At 38.2% G+C, this 21338-nt stretch overlaps 1 protein-coding gene across 1 annotated transcript in view; it reads left to right on the top strand.

The window, feature by feature from the left end:
• The window catches only part of NRG3 (neuregulin 3), a 436962-nt gene that overhangs the window by 312143 nt on the left and 103481 nt on the right, over nt 1-21338 (top strand). The window contains 1 exon segment of the mRNA XM_052799207.1: nt 5839-5912. Coding sequence (XP_052655167.1) covers nt 5839-5912 — 74 coding nt within the window.

Raw genomic sequence — 21338 nt, 5'->3', positions numbered from 1 at the left:
ATTTGTAACTGATCCAGTGAAATTATAAGATGGATCATTCTAATAGCATTTTTGAGATTGTTATCTTGTAGCTCCTACAAGTGGAAAGAAATGTGTTGGTCTGGATACACTGCAAAAATTAACTTTCATTTTTCGTAGGTACTATTAATGCATCTTTCAGATTGGATTACTCCTGTTTACAAGGCTAGAATCAGATTATAGGTTTATAGAAGTTCATCTTTGGGGCACTGCACTATTAAGACATTTCCGTTAAATGTCACAAATCACTTTTGGCCCAGGGTATGCTTATTTTCCTGATGTATAGTATTACAGCTTTGTCTTCTGGCATAGTCCGTCACTGAGGTTCCAAATGCCTTTTTCAAAATTTCCATTTCAGAGGATCTCGTATATCTTATGGTTGCCAAATTCTGGACTTTGTGCAGAGAAACTATTTTATGCATACTTCTTCACATGGTCAAAGGCAATGGGATCACCACACTTAGGGAAGAAAAAGAATTATTCCCATTTCAAATGGATGGTCAGTATCATAGGGGAAGAGGAAAGAGAGGAAAGAGATGAGGGGTCACAGCATTACTGTCTTTCATAGCCTCTGTAGTTTGCTGGTGCCACTCTCTCTCCTGCCTTCTGTACATTACCGTCCCTTGAGAATTAGAATACTTTGGTTTAATAGGGGTATGGAGCACTATACAGAAGTATTTGGGGAAAATGTAAACTGATGGTAATGGCTTCTTGGCTATAAGCTTTATACGTCCTTCCCTAACTCTTCTAAGTAGGTTCTTTGTAATATCTTCCTTTTCTCCTGCTGGCTTTAGATATATTTGATTCTTCAGCTTCACTTAACATGGAATTAGCCACCCCCCCGCCCCCATTCACTTTACTTTTTGCTAGTGTGTCCCATCTGAAATCTAGGGAGTTGGAGCGCTGTGTTATTCCTACGCATGATGCAGTCAACTATTTGAAATCTCCCTTGGCTCCATAAGGTTTGAATACACAGGAAACAATTCTGAGAAATGTCCACAGAAAATGTCTGTGATCCCTTTGACTAGAATATACCTGTATTAATACTATTTGATATTAAAAATGGGGACAAAAGGATTGAATAAATGCTCATGCTCTGCTTACTTTTTAATACTTAAGCACAAATATGCTTGAGTAGAAAGAAAAGAAACTTCTCACCAGGAATGAGAAATGTGTTTCTGCATGTATGTTTTCACACAAAGGATATTGTATGTGACTCCATAAAGTGCAATGCACAGTGCAGTTTGGTGACCTTAAAAAACAACCTACAGAAAGCACATTACCAGTGAAAGATGTAAAAACACAGGATAAAATAATCTTAGTTAAATCTAACAGATACCATTTAGGGATGTACTGTTTGCAAGCATTTTAGCAGCAGCAGATTAGCTTTACCTGTGATTCTTTTCATAACATTTAATCAGAAGGATTTAAATTATTCCATTCATACATTTTTTGTTGATATTTTTGGTCTGGAGCCTAGACAGATACAGTTATTTTGGTGAAAATCTGAATGCAAACCAGCGAATTCCATTTTCATATTTACTTTCCAAGGAGGCTGTAATTAATACTATTTATTAGAGCCTTTCACCATGGTCTGCACTTAAGCATGTACCTGAGCCTGCTCATACAGTGCAGCGCTTCAGCACGGGAGTGATTTCTGGTGCTGGAATGGAGCTTAGACTGTCCTCTCCGTCCTTTGCTGTGGGGGTCCCACATACAGATCAGAGCTTTCGCTTCACTATGAGAAATATCTTACCCTAGTTTGACTTTTTTTTTTTTTTTAAAGGCATATCTAATAAACATTTGCTTGTCATATAATCAAATGATCATTTCTGAAACAGTTGGCTGCATCAAAGCATTTCTCAAGATTTCCCTGATTACTCACAGTTTTTTAATACATCCACAAATATGAATGTGATCATTTACACTGCATATGGCAATATCGAACGACCTCAGTTGGACTTCCCTGAACTATTGTATGTGACACAATAGTGTTGTTTTAAAAGGGGGGGGGGGGCATATCTTAGATGTGTGATGCCAGTTAGCAGCACATGTGCATGTCAGGTATTGTGGGCACAATTATCTTATCTGCCCATTTAGGACGGATGGCAGATGCTTTAGCAAAGATTATAGGATGCCACAACATGATCAGCTTTTATCATTTTGTAACATTATAACTGTCAAATGAATATTCTACAAGACTTCAGTTTCACAAGACTTAATTACAAAAGGTTTAAACGTTGGTGTGATATTAGCAGAGCAGTTATTGCTATTACTTGGTGTCTTATGGATTTCAAAAATCATTTGTTAATGAAACTAGGAGACGTAGTTTTTATCTTTGCTTTTTTTTTGAATTATATTAACTTTTTCAGCAATGTATGGCCATAATAGTTGTTATCTTGGTGTAAGATTATGTTATTACATTTAAGAATTATATTTATTCTTTGACGTATCAGCCACCTCTGTACTAAATTTTAAAAGTCATAAAAATGAAATTCTCCTGTGACATGTTCACCAAAATGTACAGGTAAGTGAAAATGTTACTTTAGACTCATCCAGGTCAGTCAGCCAGCTGATTACTGTATGCTCCAGCTTCACAGTGATGGAGACAAGCAGCAGTATATGTGTGATATAGTCAGGATAATAATAATAGTTTGATATGATAGCCAATACATTTTTAAGAGAAGAAATCTGTCCCCATCATTATCTCCAGATTGCACAGCAGAGCTGTGGCAGCGTGCAATTCAGTCGGGTACGAGGGATGCTGAGTTTTAAAAGGGAGAAGTTGTAAATCTAAGTGACTCTGTGATATATTCTGTTCCAACCCATTGCTCATACAAAGTCAAGAAAAGAAAGACATGAAAACACATGTAGCTTAGAGTCTTGTACTGGGGTGGTACTTTACGAGTTACAGGAGTCTCCCATCAGATTGTTTTTGAGGCCACCAACTTTATCACCATCTGCTGTATTTGCAACTGATAATATGTAACCCTTACGAACAACATTAAATGGAAGGTGAAAATATCCACAGCACCTTTTGCCATTTTTGCGAGACACAAAAAATATTTTCTGACGTTTGATTTGGACCATGACACAGTAGGTAGGAGTGGAATAGATACCCCCAAATCTACCCTAGCAGCTAACAGTAGCAAAATTTCTCTCCTTCAATTCTGGCATGAACAATTCATTACCTAGACCACAATTAATTACCTGGACCATCTGACAGGGTAACAAATGGTGCAGGCTGTTTCTCAGCTGTGAAGTGAAGACAGTCTAAGGTTTCTGTTCCATTATGTGAGGAATGGAGTGATAAGAAAAGGAAGGCAGCAGAGCTTTTGGCTCATATGTGCCCTGATGACCATCAGAGAAGGGAAGGGCTGTTCGCGCTGGCATGAGGGTCCTTGTAGCATTGCTCTGCCTGCCTCTGGCTGATGGGTCTTCACACATGCTGATGAGCACTCAGTACAGCTCTTCCAGGAGTTATCATTCTCTGACTCTTTATCCTCACATGAAGCATCAAAGTTTTCAGTTGTGGAATTAGGCTATGTGATGAACACTTGTATGACTTGCAGACCGACAGTTCAGCGGAGTTTTAAGTCTGTAATAGGGTAATAGTAAGTGAGGCAGGTACAAATGTATGTCAGAAAGTTAATAGAAAATGCTAATGCAAAGACAAGAATATCCCCAACCCCTGTAGGCTGTTCTTAAGCTTTGAAATTAGGTCTACCAACTCTTCCCAAGACTGCGAAGAAGAGTTTCGGTTTGATGTGAGGCAACTTCTGACATTTCATAATCAGAGGCAAAAATTGCATGCAGCCGTGTCTGAATGTATGGAGACTTCTTCAGTTTTTCTGACTAGTGGACAATTTTAGTTTAACATTCTGCATTTAAAAAAAAAAAAAAATTAGAACATTTTTCCTTGACTGATAACTTGTGACCACTACCACAGGATATGAATTCAGTTTTTCCCAGTCAGTCATTTTATAGATAAACAAGTACCGGTAAGAAACTGATCTGCAAAGTAGCACTCAGTATCCTTCATGGAAAAAGGCCAAAAGGGAGTGTTTTATATAATATCTTTTTTTTTTTTTTTAAATCATCTTCTTACTGTAGATTTTTACTACTTTTGGGGGTTTGATGGCAATTCTTATAATTTAAATATTTACTCACAAATGTACTTTCTAATCCCTGAATCAAGGCTGGTGACACGTACTTCTCACTGAAGCATTAATTTATTAACCCAAAAGCATTTTAAAAGGCAACTTTTAGAGGAAGCCTGACTAGAAACATTGTGAAGGAGCAGATAACTTCTCTTCTCGACATTATCACATAATTCAAGCTGCAGTTGTCAATCCTAATGAAGGTGGTGAAGCTGATCTGAGCATATTGTTTATATGATATGCAAGAGCTTTGGGAGATACGGAGTCCCTGTTGCTATCATTTATAATTAAAGTGTCCATTGCTTTTCTCTGAAAAATTGCTTAGCAAATAAATAATTAAAGGTCTGCTTCTGATACACTTAGATGAAGTGAGAGAGAGAGAGACTTCTGAGAACAAGTCCAAATGCAGTAAATGGAATTTCTTCAAGGTATGGATTCAAGATAAATAATGGTATTAGATTCTCAGTCAAAGCCAGTTCATGGTTTTTAAGGCAGGAGGTTATTCTGCTTTATGTGCTTTAAAAATCTAATCCCAGAGACATCTAAGACTGTTCGCTTACAAACAACGCCTGACATTGTCTATCATGCCTAAACATGTTATCTTTAAGTGCAGTAGAAACTAGTTCTAAAATTAATGGCTCGATAAGTGTTCCCTACTTATTCAGACAGCCAAAGATGTCCTGGTTTCAGCTGGGATAGAGTTAACTGTCTTCCTAGTAGCTGGTACAGTGCTATGTTTTGAGTACAGTATGCGAAGAATGTTGATAACACTGATGTTTTCAGTTGTTGCTCAGTAGCGTTTAGTCTAAAGTCAAGGATTTTTCAGCTTCTCATGCCCAGCCAGCAAGAAAGCTGGAGGGGCACAAGAAGTTGGCACAGGACACAGCCAGGGCACCTGACCCAGACTGGCCAACGGTGTATTCCATACCATGTGACATCCCATCCAGTATAGGAACTGGGAAGTGGGGGCGGGGAATCGCCGCTCGGGGGACTGGCTGGGTGTCGGTCGGCGGGTGGTGAGCAGTTGCACTGTGCATCATTCGTACATTGCAATCCTTTCATTATTACTGTTGTCATTTTATTAGTGTTATCATTATCATTATTAGTTTCTTCTTTTCTGTTCTATTAAACCGTTCTTATCTCAACCCACGGGTTTTGCTTTTTTTCCCGATTTTCTCCCCCATCCCACTGGGTGCGGGGGAGTGAGTGAGCGGCTGCGTGTTGTTTAATTGCTGGCTGGGGTTAAACCACGACAAAAGATAAATTGTTAATCTGGTATTTTGTACAGTACAGAAGCTTTATAAAGCTTTGTGTTACCTAATGGGTATATTTTGTTACAAATATGTCTATTTTATAAAGGACTTTCTTTGATTGCTTCACTGAATTGATATCTAAAAGAGGGGTTGTTCTTAAGTGATGTTTCTTTTCATAGTTTCTGAAATAATTGAAAAGGGTTGAGGGGAATTTTTTGAAATACAAATGATTTTAAGTGCTTCCATTGTGTTTCAGTAATAACCTTGCTTCCATAGTAGTTGAAATAACTGTAAATATGCAAGTCCCTTGCAGCATTGGCAGGGAGAATTTCAGTTGATTTTGCTACCTTGAAATTAACCTTTTATTATCGCATGCGTATGTTTGTCATTTATCCCCTTTTTCTCAGGTGCAAAGAGGGCTACCAAGGAGTCCGCTGTGACCAATTTTTGCCGAAAACCGACTCAATCTTGTCAGATCCAAGTACGTCAAATGTTTCTCTTATATTTTTAATCCATGCTGGAGGCTATTCTTGCCATGCGAGATGACCCTTTGCCTATTGTCAGAAAGCATATTATGGACCACTGCCATTGTGTGTAGAGAATGGTGTTGCTTTTGTTGGTAGGACAAAACCACATCTTCCAGTCTCTTATAAAACATGTTCTGCTGCAGCAGGGCAGGCCATCAGAGGACTTGATTCCTTATGATTTGGAATAATACTGTCCCTGCTTAAAGCCAAAATATTCACTTTTCTCTACTTTTGACTCAAGAGCAAATAAAATTGCAGAATCTAAAAGGAAACCAAGTATAGCTGCAAAGTGGTTCCTTCAAAAGAAGATAAATTCAGATTGCCTGGAACTGCAGAGATTATAATCTCCTTGGAAATATGTGATATCAGTTTACACAAAACCCAATTTTTTTTCACTTCTACAAGTGGAGTTGCTCTGTATTTGCAGAGTAAAGGTATGCTCTCAGGTAGTAACATGGAGACAAAGTAACTCTCTATTACACTGTTCAGTATATGCCAGAATACCATCTGTCTATATGTTCTCCTACTCCACTGTTGCATTTTTAAAACTCTGTTTACTAACAAAACTATGTCAAATGTATTAGCCAAGATGAATTTCTTGGAAGTGAATCCATTTACTAATTAATGTTGTTCATCTTAAATTTCTGAATGAAGTGACATACAACAAAGGGTCATATCCAATCTCTTGGTTTTGTTCTTATACCTGGAAACTGTAATGTATTAAGTCTTCTGGTTTTGGGTGCTCTTTAAAATTTGATTTGGGTTGTTTTGTGCTTTTTGAAGAATAATGCTTGTTCTTCTAGTCTTTTTTTGTGCTTTCTGTTTATTTTCTTGTGCTTTTCCATGTGAAAGCCTGTTGCCAAAGACACCTGTTGTTTTGTAGTTCTCTGTGTTGTAGAGCTCCCATTATAGTTTGCTTTGTGTTTGGTTTAGCTTTTCCTTTTGCTTGACCTGTAATGGTAAAGTGCAGAGCCTGTAACGAATAGGCAGATTTTACCTCTGCCAAGTTGTACGTGCATGTGTAAACACAGAAGTTGTGTATATGTCAAGGGAAGAGGTACTTTGCTTCCTAAAAGTGGGGGAAAGGAAAATCGGTTGACAGCAGGACAGGGTGGTACCTATCTGTCTTGGTTTTAACAGGGAACTCTAGCTTTACTCTCTCGAGAGTAGAGATGAAATTCATATAGATACAATACAAACGCAGAAAAGACTCCCCAGTTCAGCTGCATCTAACGAGGCCAAAGTCCCTACAGTGTTTATATACTGTGGAAGGTATTGTTGTTGTTTCTTTGCAGCATTGTGTTGGTTGCACAGACTTGTTTCCCTTTACTTGGGAGATGCTTACTTACCCTGGTTTGTTTCCAACTGCATTGTTTCCATAAAATTGTTCAGCCACCTGATCCTGCTCAGTAAACTAAGGTTCCCTGAAATGACCATTTTACAACTTCTGACTACAAAGGCAATTTCATTTTATTTTATTTTATTTTATTTTATTTTATTTTATTTTATTTTATTGAGGGTTGCTTTCAAAATTATGTTACTTAGGGTATGTAAGAGCAAGGGACCTTGGCTTGATGTTGACATAGATCCACTGGACATACCTATGGCCCAAGAAGGGCCTCTCTTCCAATATAAAGAAAAAAGGTTAATGTGAGTTACGTACTTTCCCAGTCAGTTTTGAAATTTAACTTATATTTAATCCTCATCTGCATTCAAAAGAGGAAAAGATTCTGTTCAGGTGCATTTCTGTGTGTTGGTATAGCATAATGTATCTCCGTGTATTTGTGTGCATATGCACTTGTTCTAAGCATGCACAGCCTGAAAGGGAGATAGTAGAAACTTTCTGCTGCAGCTGGACAGTGACAAGGTGAACATTTTGCTCAGGAGTTAAATCAGTAATGTATTTATCTTCCCTCTGGAGAGGAAAAAAATCATACCATGCTGATTATCAGCACTCAGTGGCAGAAATCTTTGCTATTTGCAGACCTGAGGAGTGTAAAAAGTATTTGACGCAGTAGTCAAGTGCAATATCATCATCTCCAAAGGCTCTGGTGTTGCTTTGCAAAAACTTAGTTTTGTGGTTGAATGTGTGTTTGGATTAGGAAGAGAACTGCTGAAGGGACACTTAAAGGGTGAATTTGGAGTGGCTTCAGAGGGAAGCAATTTTTTTTAAATGAAAGGCTTAATTTCCAAAAGTTGAACACTCAGATGAGTGCTCTTGTGTCTGTACTGCACGTAGCCAACAATGGCTGGTGTCAGTCAAGCTTTATAAGCAAGTCCAGCTCATTTGAGTTTTGTGAGATTGCTTAGGGTTCTCAGTAGTAAATGTGTTCAGAACTGCTAATGACGCATCTGAAAACAATATTTAGCTTATTTGAAGTGTGCATGCATGAAATACTGAAGCAGTATGTTTTTAATCTTACCTGGCCTGTGATAGTGCAGGTTATATTTTCAGCACATTCACATGTCATTAAATGGGAGGTGATTCTGGATCACAGTCACTTGGAAAATAGCAACAGTATTGTCTTAAAAATGTTAGTGATTTACAGGTGCAAGGGTTTTGTTTAGGTTTTGTATGTTGTATATTTTTTAAATACCCCTCAAAAACAAACCAAGCTTGTACAGTATGGCTGTTATCTGAGGTTGCATAGTGACAAATAATGTGATATGGCTCTGCAGTATTTTTAATGGTATCAGGCCAAACCCATCTTCTTACCTCGTTTTAGGTGTGTATCTGAAACCAGGACAGTATGTTAGGCAGGTCTTGACTTTACATCCCAGATATGAATACAAGTTATGTAATACTTAATATAGATTAATGCATACTGAATCATGTCCATGTGGTTTAGTTAAACTAAATGGTTAAGATATTTAAGAATCTGTTTTTGGGAAACCTCTTGAAACTACCTGATGGCGTTTCAGAGTTCTTGAATTGGCATCCATGGCTTCTTGCAGTCGAATCTGCCACTTACTACCTTCCTTCAGCTCAAAGTTGGGATCAAATTAATAAGAAAACAGATGTAGGACACACATAAAGCAATGTCAAAACACCCCAAACACAGGCCCTTCTACTGGACCTTCAAGCATCATAGATGTTAACAGCTTCCACTTCCCTTAATTTCTCTACTCTTAACCAGGTTTTCTGGCTATAAGTGAAAGATGTTTAAAAAAACAAAAAACAAACCACCAACAAAAAAACCTAACCCAAACGCAAGTAGTTTAAGAAGTTTGTTAATCTTGAAATATGGGAGAAACCTTCCTAAACCATGGGAGCCACAAGGAACCTAACAAAATTAATAACGTCACCAGTAAGGGAAAAGGCTGCATGCTGCATGACAGTGCAACCCATGCTCACAGTCGCTATCAAGAGGAGGGAGTCTGTCAGCCCTGCTAATACTGGGCAGCACAAGTCCATGAACTCTCTCTCAGTCATATTCTTTTTCATCTATGGAGGAAGTACTAATGAGACGAAGAGAAAAGAAGTAGCAGTCGCATGCTGGAAGGAAAGGATAGGAGTATATTTGAAACATTGCTTCAGCTTTCTCCATCTGGGCTAACTTCTCTATAAATACAGTTCATGGCAATGGTAGAGCACTTATATTTTCAACATTATAAATACAACTGTAATATAACTTTATGTACAAGTCATTTTTCAGGCATGTGTAGTCCTGTGTGTATCTATAGGATTGGGAACTTACATACAACATAAACTGTACAAATGTACTCATGTACTATCCTTTATAGTGTTCTGGAGTAGACCTGCCTGGCCCAATGAGTCTTGAAAGGTAAGTTTATGTAGGCTGCAGATATTTCTCTTGATCAGTTTTTATACTGAGGCAAAGCGTAACCTTTAAAGCTTTGACTGTTCAGTGCAGATATTCCAAAGTGGTGAACAAGGCATTGAGAATGGGTTTGTCACACTACCCGTTTTTTACCAAATTGTTGAACTCTGCCTTCAACTATTTTGTTCTTAACATAGCATTGAAAGCTACTTTCCTACACAAAAAGTATATTTCAGTTTTATAATGTGCAGTATTAATTTTATATTTGTCATATTAACATTCACATTGTCCCATTTGACCTCAGAAGCTTAAGTGAAGAGAGATCCCCTATCAAATATTGGGAATGTTATCTGATCCTTTTTCAAAATAAATGCATTATTTTCTAAAAGAAGAAAAATATGGTGGAAAGCTTATAGGTCATTAGGCCATGCTCCTGCTGTTGCAGTCAACCCCATCATGTAATTCCTTCTGTAAGCTGATCATACTTCATTTGTAAACCCCTTACAATCAGCATGAACTAGCCACTAGAAACAGGTTTTGTTTATCATCCGTGCTTTGAGAGTTTTAAGACTTTTCGGCTTCCACACAAAATCTATGGACGGCCCAAATTTGTCAATTACATTCTTTGTTAAAATGCTTTGTTTCTACATTGATATTTTTTCCTGATGATTTCCACCATGTTACACTTTGGGTCTTTTAAACCGGCTTTTTCAAATGTCAGAAGTCTTTTTCCTATAGAGCTAGCTATAGCCTGTGGTCTTATAATACTTTAACCTGCGACAGCATGGCACACATCATGTTTCTTTTGGAATTTCATCAAAGAGAAACCTGCAAGTGTCATGTCTGGAATCTGCAGTTACTTATTCATACATTACCTCTTTATGTAGCAAAGGATCAAAACCCCTCTCCTGGAAGACTGGGACTTTAAATAAGTAAAACAACTCCAGATAGTTTAAAAAGGAAAAAACTGTTTTTCCAGAAATGTATTCAAACCCTCAAGACCCACACTCACCTCCTCCAAAAAAAAAGCCCCCCAAACAAGGAAACAAAAATCTTGGGCTTTTTGCCTTTTTTTTTTCTTTTTCTCTCTCCTCCCACCGCTCCACTTTTGTGTTTGTAAGATCATAGGATAATTTACGTTGAAAGAGAAGTCAGGACTTCTCTGGACAACTCGGGAGGTTCAGCCTCCTGCTTAAGCAGAGCTGGCTTTGAAGTTTCTGCTAACTGCACTGGACACCATGAAGGTAGTCTGTAAAGAGACTGTTATTAAATAGAGAAAAAAGCACATCACAGTTGTGAAATATTTATAGAATATATTTTCAAATAATTTGAATAAATAAAATCAATGAAACTTCTGAGTCTCTTACTGCATGATTGATTTTCTAGAACCTGAATAATTTTTTTGTCAGCTTTACTTAACCTTTCTGAATTTGTCAGCATTCCTCTTGAATTTGTTTTTTCCTCCTTTTTTGATTTCTAGAAGGCATAGGAGAAAATAAGATTTTGCTATTGGAAAGACTTTGAAAGTTGAATGTAGGTAAGGGCAGTTATGAGTGGAAGAGAATTTAGGGAAAATAGGACTGCGTAGCCAGAGGTGGATATCTGAGTTTTGTGGAAGGTAAGTCCTTCTAAAACAGATTTAACATGGGGCTTGTTTAACCCCAGATAGACTTTTTGAAATCTGGATCTAAATCTGAATTTTGTGGCTTAACTTTTCTCAAAAGGTTTTTAAGCCCTTCTGCAGTAATTATGTCATCTGTTTAAGACTGTTTTGTATGCAAAAAAAGTGTATGTAGGGAACGGCTGCAGACCAAGTTTCTTTTGTAGTGATTGTCATTTTATGCTGTTTTATCAATCTAATTGCAAAGAAGAGTGCTACATCAACTGTGTGTTCACAGAATAAAAATTACTAATGTTGCTCTGGGATATTAAGCTTTTACAAAAACTAAATAATCAAAAGGTGATATTTTATTGCCTTTTAATATTAGATCTTAAGAGCTATGTGGTGACAACGGTCAAGTGAAGTCCCTGAAAATGACAAGTCAGTATAAGATCTGTTAGCATCCATCAGGTGGGTATGACATTTTTGTTAACTACAGTTTCTTTATAAGGATAGATAAACAGAGTTCCTCCAGTTCAAATGCATCACAAATCAACCTAGATTAGTGTTGATGCATTAAAGATTGAAAGGAAGGAAGGAAGGAATTGCCTTAATAGAAATAGCAATAAAGGAGAAAAGCAACGCAGTCACTTCAGAAGTTTTAATGAATTTATCTATAGACAAGAAAAGATGCATCACATGAGAGACAGGCTGGGGAATATGAAACCTCAGCAAGGTAAAATAAGAAAGAAAAGATATCCTTGGGGGAATGAGGGACATGTTTTCCCTCCTCTTTGATCAAGTGTGGGTGGAGGCCTCAGGATACAGACTGTAAAAGATTACGTGTTTTCAAATTTGAGTTGTGCTGAAGCTGAAAAATTTTACTTTGTGTGAATAGTAGGAATCTTCCTGATTTGTTCTGGGTTTTTTTGGCTTTTTTTTTTTTTTCTTTAAAATAGGAACCTAGGCTTTATTCTGCAGAACTTGAATGAAATGCTCAAAACCAGAAGTGCAACATTAACAAAGTGTTAGTAAAATGGTTCACCAGTGATAAATGGAAGCGTGAATGCGTTCCTTGTCAGAACATATTGAAAAGTTAAAGCCCAAGAGAGTTTAATTGAAATCACAGATTTGCTACTAATGCAGCAAGCAAAGAAAATCATGCTCAATTGCTATCACTTTTGATAATATAATTGTTTCTTCCAATCTTAAAAACAAAATTTAAATGCATAGGAAATAACTGGATATAATATTTGTTTCTGTAGGTAAGATAACAGTGACTTGTACAGAATGTGCAGGACAGATGTTATTCAGCAATTTTTTTTTTTTTTTCTTCTTTTCTGTCGGTACTGCAGAATAAATTTTAAAAATCACAAGAGTATTGGTGATCTTCATGTTTTTAATGTAGAGGGGGGAATAGGTTAAATTAATTCTAGGATGCTAAGTTTTTATCATTCTTCTCAAGTAAAAACAACAAAAAAAATCCGCTAGTGAGAGCGCTGTTTCCAAACAGCATTAAATTTGAATTCTTTTCATTACTTTTCTGTGCAATAACAGAGCTTCTTTTTCCCTACTTTCACTGAATTCCCAGTCCTTTTAGAAAAACAACCAGCAATGAGTTTGCACAACACCCCCACCCACCCCCCAGCTTTCTTTCTGGAAAGATTGAAGGGGGGGTTACAATTGATTTCCATTTCATATATCAGTCTTAAGTGAATTGTCAGCCTTTACCAAATTCATATCTATCAATATTTAGTATTAGCTAAAATAACATTTAAGTAAGAAGTCACACAAGTTAATTTGGAAAAGTAGAAAAATTCAGTCTGAATTTGACCAAAATCCTTTTATTAGTTTTAAAGAAACATTGGTTCTTTATTCTTCACTGTTCATCTCTTCTTCTGGAAGACAAGAATGTATTGTCATTTGGTTACTCAACATTGTTTTATTGTCAAGACTTTTCCTTTAAAGTATTGAAGTATGTCTGGTTTTGCCATGACTTTTAGGCCATAGGTGGTCTTCTGTATAATTCAGCTTGTGAAGACTGCATCTTTATAAGAATTCGTGGAGATAAGCTGGAACCAGGTAGAGGCAATATCTGTGACAGCAGGCAAAAAAACCCCAAACAAACCATCAACGCTACTCGTTTCCTTCTCCTTCTTTAAAAACTGCCTATATGTGGAAGGATAATAATGAAATTGAAAATTCCTTTCATTTGTTCTCAGTATAAATCCCAAATAAGACAGAAAATTGAGATATCTAGCAATGCAAATCCCAGTCAACAAAAAGTTTTAATCGGTGTATCTTCCTGTAAGCCATAGATGCTAGAAATCAAGAAGGAAATTACAGCCACACCATGCAGAGGAGTTTGAAGGCTACCTCTCCAAACTACCATTCATCTGTGAAATTTGGGACTTGCATCTAGTTAAAGAATTTCTAGGTCTTTGTGTAGTGATTTTTGCACGTGTATTTTAAGGAAATTTACCATATGATGGCAGAAACACTCGACTACGGCTTGTTACAAAACAGCCACAGCAGATGGCTGTGAATAGAGGTTACAGTCTTATGTAATGGACGGATCTGTGAATCGTGCTCTCCCACTGGCGAGCCCGCTCTGCCACGAGCGCTGGGTTCATCTCGGTGCCTGAATGAGAGGCGGTGCAGCGCTTTCGCTAAACAAGCACCTTCTGAAGTGATGAGCCTCTGAAACATCAACTTCTATCCGCTCCTCTTACAAACACGTTCTGATTTCCTAAATCTGCTGTTGGCCATCCTGTGTCTGGAAAACTGTAAGTTTAAATATAGCTTGAAGTGTATGTTCTGTGACACTCTGAAAGCGTCTAATTTAGCATGTTGGTCTGAGTAACTAACTTTTCTGACTTGCATACTCTTCATAGTGACGATATGTTACTGTTGGTGTCAATCTCCCACTGTATTTGAGAAGGACTTCTCATTTTGCCTGTATGGACAAGGTGCAATCAGTCATTCGACTTGTCAGATCACATTTGCAGGCCTTCTAAGAGGAAAATTCAGCAGTGCAGCAGCCATAGTTCTTCATGCTCAGGGAGAAACGTATACGCAAAGATGGGTCATCGTGAGATGACATGTAGGGAAATCGCACAAAACATGACAGTGATTTAGCTGAAAAGCACTCATTTCATGGGGTTCTGTCTTTGTAAATTAGCTACTCAGTTGTCCAAATAGCATTTCACTTTAGCAATACCATTTCACTTTATCTCAGTGATTTAGTCACACTTTTGATGTTAAATGCCTCAGGATTGGTTGAGATGGTTTCATAAAGATGTCATAGCCTATTGCAGGAGCTAGTAAGAACATATTGAGAAAAGAGATGGATTTCTCTTATTGGCAACTAATCTTATACCTTTGAATGTATCTGTCTGTATTAAATCTAAGTCTGAACTGGTTGTTTCACCTTCTCCTATGAGTGGTTCTGTGTTAAAATGATTCTAGTAAAAAATGCAGCAGTGCATGTGCAGATAAATCACAAAGTTGTGGGGTGCCTGATATATAACTCTACTGCGGACATGACAGATCAGAATGACTGTAAGTAATAAAGAGCAGGGAAGACAAATTCTGCACTGATTCTTACAGGTACAAAGCTCAAGATCGGTCCAACACATACTAAATGTCTTGAGAGTAAAAACATTAAGGGGCTCATACACGAGAGCTGAAGTTTCCTCTGACAGGATTTCTGCTGAGTGTACTGATCATCTTCCCAAAACTAATACTTTGTAAGAGCCTCTGTGCTCTTAACTGATCTTCACTCTTTGCATTAAGTCCATACTCTGCTCCAAGGATGCTTATTAAAGCAATTATTGTTGTTAGACTTTTCACTTCACACGGAGCTTCTACCCATGTTGATTCAGCTCATTTGAACAGTCTCTGCTTATTATGGAAAACCTGGAATAAGTGTATCGTTCAATATTAATATAGTAAGTGCTCTGTGTTGTTGTGAAGACCAGATGCTTTGGGGATAATGTGTGTATATACATATCTTCCTTGGATAATGGCAATCTTACTGAAAACATTAGAGGTCAGCATTACTATGAGTTTGATTGCCACATCAAAATAATTATTTTCTTCTAAGAAGGAGGATAGTATTGAGACTCTTGAATGCATTTTCAGGCTCATTTCTCAGGCCTTCCATAACAATCGTATTTGGCAACAGGGAACAGCTGTTTCTGGTTAAAATTTTACTGTGCAAACCTAGCAATTTATGAAACTATTATTCCCTGGATCAAAAAGATCAAATGGTAAAATCTTGGTCTCACTGAAACTGGTAAATGTTTTATTAATGAATCCTTCAAGGTTACATTGTCCTATCGTGACTTTTATTCCACGTATGACTACTATTTTGCTAGAGATTTTTGTATTGACCATTGGGGGTTGAAATTGCCAACCATAAGGATATGTATTTATTTTCTTCAGTGATAAATTTGATCATGGAAGTGGTTTCTTGAAAGACAAACCAGATCAGTGTTGTCCCAGGAGCAAACCAAAAACCAGATTGTAATAGGCAGTTCTTGATGAGATTGTCTATATTGGGAGGATTTGATTCACTTCCAACCTTTTCAGAGAGCACCCTGCTCCCAGGGCTCCTGGCTCTTTGCTCTCGCTGCAAGTACCAGCTTGCTGTAGAGAAAAAGTGCAATTGTTTGCTGCCATCATCAGTTGCAGGTTAAGAAGGGGCCTGGGAGACAGAAAGTTTCTCTTGTTACTTCTGTACACAGCCTGAGTAACAGGTTTGACAATCTAGCTCTGAATGGTCATATGAAGAAAACAGTACTGAACCGCTGAACAAATGAGTAGAATATCCAACCTCTGCCTGTCATTGCCCATTTGATTTTTGCAAGTAGTTCTGCTCTTTGATCTTGCTCCCATCTTCCTCAACCATTTTAGTATCTCAGCTGGGTCATCATCATCAAAAGGAAAAGATTTGAGTGTACTACAGTCTGCTCTTTAAGATATCAGTTCTCTCTTTCTTGGCCCACTTGTATTAATTTCCTACTCTCTAGTTTCTTTTTTTTTTTCTCCTTACCTTCTATTCCAACATATCTACTTTATTTCCTTCCCCACTCGAGGGGCTTTTCCCCTTCAGCATCTGAATTATGTTTCTGTTAGTGACTCTTCACTCTCTGCTAATCTCTGTTACCATTCAATATTAGCCACGTGCTTTTGCTGTGATTTCTTCCCACATTGCCTGTGGCCTTCACTCCCTCTCTGAAACCAACGTTTGACTCCTTGCTTTGCTTGACCTGTTTTCCATCTTCCAGATGAATGCCTAGATCACAAATTGCTTTTCACGTGCTGTCTGGTCTGTCTCATTTAGGCTTCCCTTTCTTCCTTATATATCATTTTTACTTTTGCCACATAATGGAATAAAAAAATATAATTTGCAGTTCAATTTAGTGTCCAAAATGTTTTTTACATGTTTACAGTGAACAGATGTCCACATTCCATTTTGTTTCCAAAGGAGTCGGCTCCAATTATCTCTGAAGATACAGAAAGAGGTTAATACCTGATGCTTATCACAAGAAAATATCTGTGTGGGCTGTTTGTGAAAGGTGGCATCTAAATTTAACCTGATTTGTTGTTTGGTTGGGTTTTTTTAATAAAACTGACTTTTTCTTGAAAAAAGGTTGCATTTTCAGCACTGAAGCTTTTTATGTGCCTCGACAGTACTTTTATTGGGAAAGCTTTTTCAGGTTCAGAAGGATATGGTTCTGGTCTGATACAGGAAAACAGGCCCCACATTAGCAGAGAACAGAATATTTGTCCATAACAGGTGAAACACAGGTTCAAGTCCTTGTTCTGCTTGACCTGATTTTCCTCTCTTCCAGATGAATGCATAGATCACACCACAGAAAAGAGAGTGGGTCAGGGTCTTTTCTTATTTCTTTTCTGGAAGAAAAAGACTAAGCTTTTTCTGCTATTTCCCAGCTAGCTCTAGTGATGAACTGGTAGACTTGAAACCTCTGGTATAGTAAAACGTGTATTTTTTACAGTACTGTCCTACCCTAGAGAGAGCACAAGACAAAATTTTGCCTTAATGCTCATCTATATTACAGAAGATGCTAGTGTTTACAAAATGTATGATATTGACTTAGGTCTTGATCCTGCAAAAAACTATACTGGTGCATATTGTTTCTCAGGAGAACTACTCATATAAAAGATATTAAGCAGGTTTGAAGCATCCAACTGAATTATTTGCATTAATTTGTGGTTTACCTCACAAATTTGCAGTTTTCTTGATAGTGAAATGATCTGCCATGTTTTAATTCTCTGGATTTAACAAGTCCTTCTGAAAAGACTTTTTCTATGAAGCTGAGAAGCTCTAACGTAGGAGCCTGGCTCCTGCTGGTGGAGGCGCTCCTCCTGAGTGGCTCTGTCTGCAGCTCATGCACAATTCAGTATACTGACAGGAGGAGAGTGTCATTTTGAAGGAGATCGTTGGTCTGTGGAGATTAACAGTTGTAATTATACATATGTATATATATCTTAATATATAAAAACAAAAGGTAATTTTGTTACTGTAAAGGCTTAAGTATTCCAGTCTGGTTTAGTTGTCTTTGAAAGTTTCAGTCTCACATTAATGCCATATTAATTTGCTGTCTTTATCAGTCTCCAAGTTTTAAGCAACCCTTTTGGTTAGGTTTTGTTCAGCTTTCAGTAAATATTCAAAGGCTTAAATGCTTTAAAAGCTTTAAAATGCTCTCTGTACACTTTTAGAGAAAAGATGACTTGTTTCAGAAGAAAGTTGTGAAACTTGGTTAAGCCATATGTGTAGATGTCTGAACAATTCCAAGTAAAAATGCTACTTACCAATGCAGTACTACCATTTCAGAAAATTATTACTCATTTTCTAGGCATTGGAAGCATGGCGACTAAAGAAATAAGTCAGATGATAAACTGATTCAATCTTGTATGATAGTAGTGAATGTCTTAATCCACTGGAAAATGGGAATATTTGGCTATTTATGTATTTAAGGCAAAGCTAGTCAATGTAAATTCATAATTTCTTTTGGAAGCTAGAACAGACTATTAGAATAATCTAGAGTTTTGCATATTACAGATCAAAGATCATGTCCAGTTCTGTAATACTGTTATAAATTTTGCTGCAATATTTAAAAACAGATGGCAGGGTAAATTAGTTTTTAGTTTAGGTTATGTCTATGTAACAAGTTACTGCAAGTTACGGTGTAGATTTACAGTGCGATTAGCTATTCCGCGATAACTGCCTGCTTGTGTGATAAAAGCAAGCCGGTGCCCTGCAGTTGCATTGAGGCAAGTCTCCCACCATGACTTTATACCATGGCTACACTCAGTAACTTGTTTGGGTTGGCAAGTATCAAAGTCCTTATAGCTTATTGATGGAAGGAATTAACTGAACTTACTCTGAATCAGGTACCACATGGAGCAAGGACAGCTGGCTGAATGGGCTCCATGAGATGACTCTGCCCCTGTGGCTCTTTACATGGTAGTGGTAGGTTTTTGGGCCAAGTTTTTACTTTCTACGTGCCTGCTGCTGTTGCAATCTGTACATAATTGACCTGCTTTAGCAGATTAGTGCAATCTTGTTTGTCTGAAGTAGGGCTGATTTAAGTTTATCAAGTAGGACCATCCAAGAGAGTAGCAGTTACTTCAAAAGGAAGAATGTAAATCCCTACATGGAAAGAGAGGCTGAGGCTTATTTTTTAAAATAAAAACCTGTTCCTTAATAAGTATTAAACATGTAAGGTGATTCCTGTTGTCAGAGAACCATCAATAAAGGGTGAGACTAATATAAAATAAAGTCTATCCTTGCCTATCTCCCATATACTTTACAGTCTGGATGTAGTAGTGCAAAACTGACTTTCGCATGTGGCCAAGCGCATGGGCTGAAAATTCATGCGACAAACCATGTCAGCTCTTCTGAGGTGCCCTGTTAGATCCTGGTTGCTCAGTTAATTCTCTGTTCAAAGTAAACAATGAAATGACCGTTTATTAAATAGACAACAGGGACAATGTGTCAGGCAGCAAGCTGGTAAATGGACAAAGGCAAATATTTTCTGGAAGACCATCATTTTTTGACATGGTACATGTTTCCACTGAGGCAAAATAAGGGAAATTGGTGGATCACACCTAGTATCAATCTCATCAATTTTTATTTTCTTACAGCTGTTGACTTTGCAGTCATCAGTAAGTCTAAATTGAATTCATGTTGAGTTGAGCATAGCAGGGCTTTCGTACAGTAATAGAGTTGTAACATGTACATTTGTTTTCAGAATTTATTCCTTAAAGACAAAAGAAGATGCCACGTGAAAAAAAGCAAAACCATTAGCTGACAATATCTGTTATGCAAGCAGGACTTATGCAATTTAGACTCAGTTATGTATAAGGCAATATTTGCTATCCGGTTTGATTTTGTAGAAAACTCTTCTCCTGCTCTTTACTTGAAAAGTAGCATGGCATATTCACAGCATTATATAGCTGCCACTTCTGTGACTAACTGGCTGCTCATGGCTTGTACGGGCATACTCTTCACTGGGTAAAAAACTGGCTGGATGGCCGGGCCCAAAGAGTTGTGGTGAATGGAGTTAAATCCATTTGGTGGCCAGTCATGAGTGGTGTTCCCCAGGGTTCAGTATTGGGGCCAGTTCTGTTTAATATCTTTACCAATTTTGTGGACAAGGGGATCAAGTGCACCCTCAGTAAGTTTGCAGGCGACACCAAGTAGGGCAGGAGTGTTGATTTGCTTGAGGGTAGGAAGGCTCTACAGAGGGATCTGGACAGGCTGGATCAATGGGCCAAGGCCAATTGTGTGAGGTTCAACAAGGCCAAGTGCCGGGTCCTGCGCTTGGGTCACAACAACCCCATGCAATGCTACAGGCTTGGGGAAGATTAGCTGGAAAGCTGCCTGGCAGACAAGGACCTGGGGGTGTTGGTCGACAGCCAGCTGAATATGAGCCAACAGTGTGCCCAGGTGGCCAAGAAGGCCAACAGCATCCTGGCCTGTATCACAAATAGCGTGGTCAGCAGGACTAAGGAAGTGATCCTCCCCCTGTACTCAGCACTGGTGAGGCCGCACCTCACTACTGTGTTCAGTGTTGGGCCCCTCACTGCAAGAAAGACATTGAGGTGCTGGAGTGTATCCAAAGAAGGGCAGTGAAGCTGGTGAAGGGTCTAGAGCACAAATCTCATGAGGAACGGCTGAGGGAACTGGGGTTATTTAGTCTGGAGAAAAGGAGGTTCAGGGGGACCTTATCGCTCTCTACAACTACTGAAAGGAGGTTGTAGCGAGGTGGGTCTTGGTCTCTTCTCCCAGCTAGCAAGCGATAGAACAAGAGGAAACGGCCTCGAGTTGCAGCAGGGGAGGTTTAGATTGGATATTAGGAAAAATTTCTTCACTGAAAGGGTTGTCAAGCGTTGGAACAGGCTGTGAAGTGGTTGAGTCCTCCAGGGAAGTGGTTGAGTTACCATCCCTGGAGGTATTTAAAAGACGTGTAGGTGTGGTGCTTAGGGGTATGGTTTAGGGCTGGACTTGGAAGTGCTGGGTTAATGGTTGGAGTCAATGATCTTAAAGGTCTTTTCCAACCTAAAAGATTCTATGTTTCTCAGCGACAATGCTACTATATGGGTTTGTAAGTAGAAAGATAACATGTTGGGCCCAGTTGAGGTAGTGACAAGGACACTTTCTTAAGGTGTCAACAGTTATAATAGTTGTTGCTAAATATAGAGATGTATCTGCTTGGGGAGATCATGACCCATTTCAGTTCGTTCTTGTTTTATGAGCTCTCTGTGCCTTTGAAGGTACATTCAGAATAACCCATTTCTCCCTCTGGGACTTTGCCTTTCCTCAACCCTGCATCAGTCAGAAACCTTGTACCAAAAGATGTTGTGAAAGCAGCATAGGCCCTGCATGGTTTTTCATACCACCCTGCAGATGTCTAAATTAAGATAGATAACTTTAAGTTCCCTATGTAGTTAATGGGTGAGATGTA

This window comes from Harpia harpyja, chromosome 10 (genome assembly GCF_026419915.1).
Source record: "Harpia harpyja isolate bHarHar1 chromosome 10, bHarHar1 primary haplotype, whole genome shotgun sequence".
NCBI lineage: Eukaryota > Metazoa > Chordata > Aves > Accipitriformes > Accipitridae > Harpia > Harpia harpyja.
This window is presented reverse-complemented; position numbering and strand designations above follow the sequence as displayed.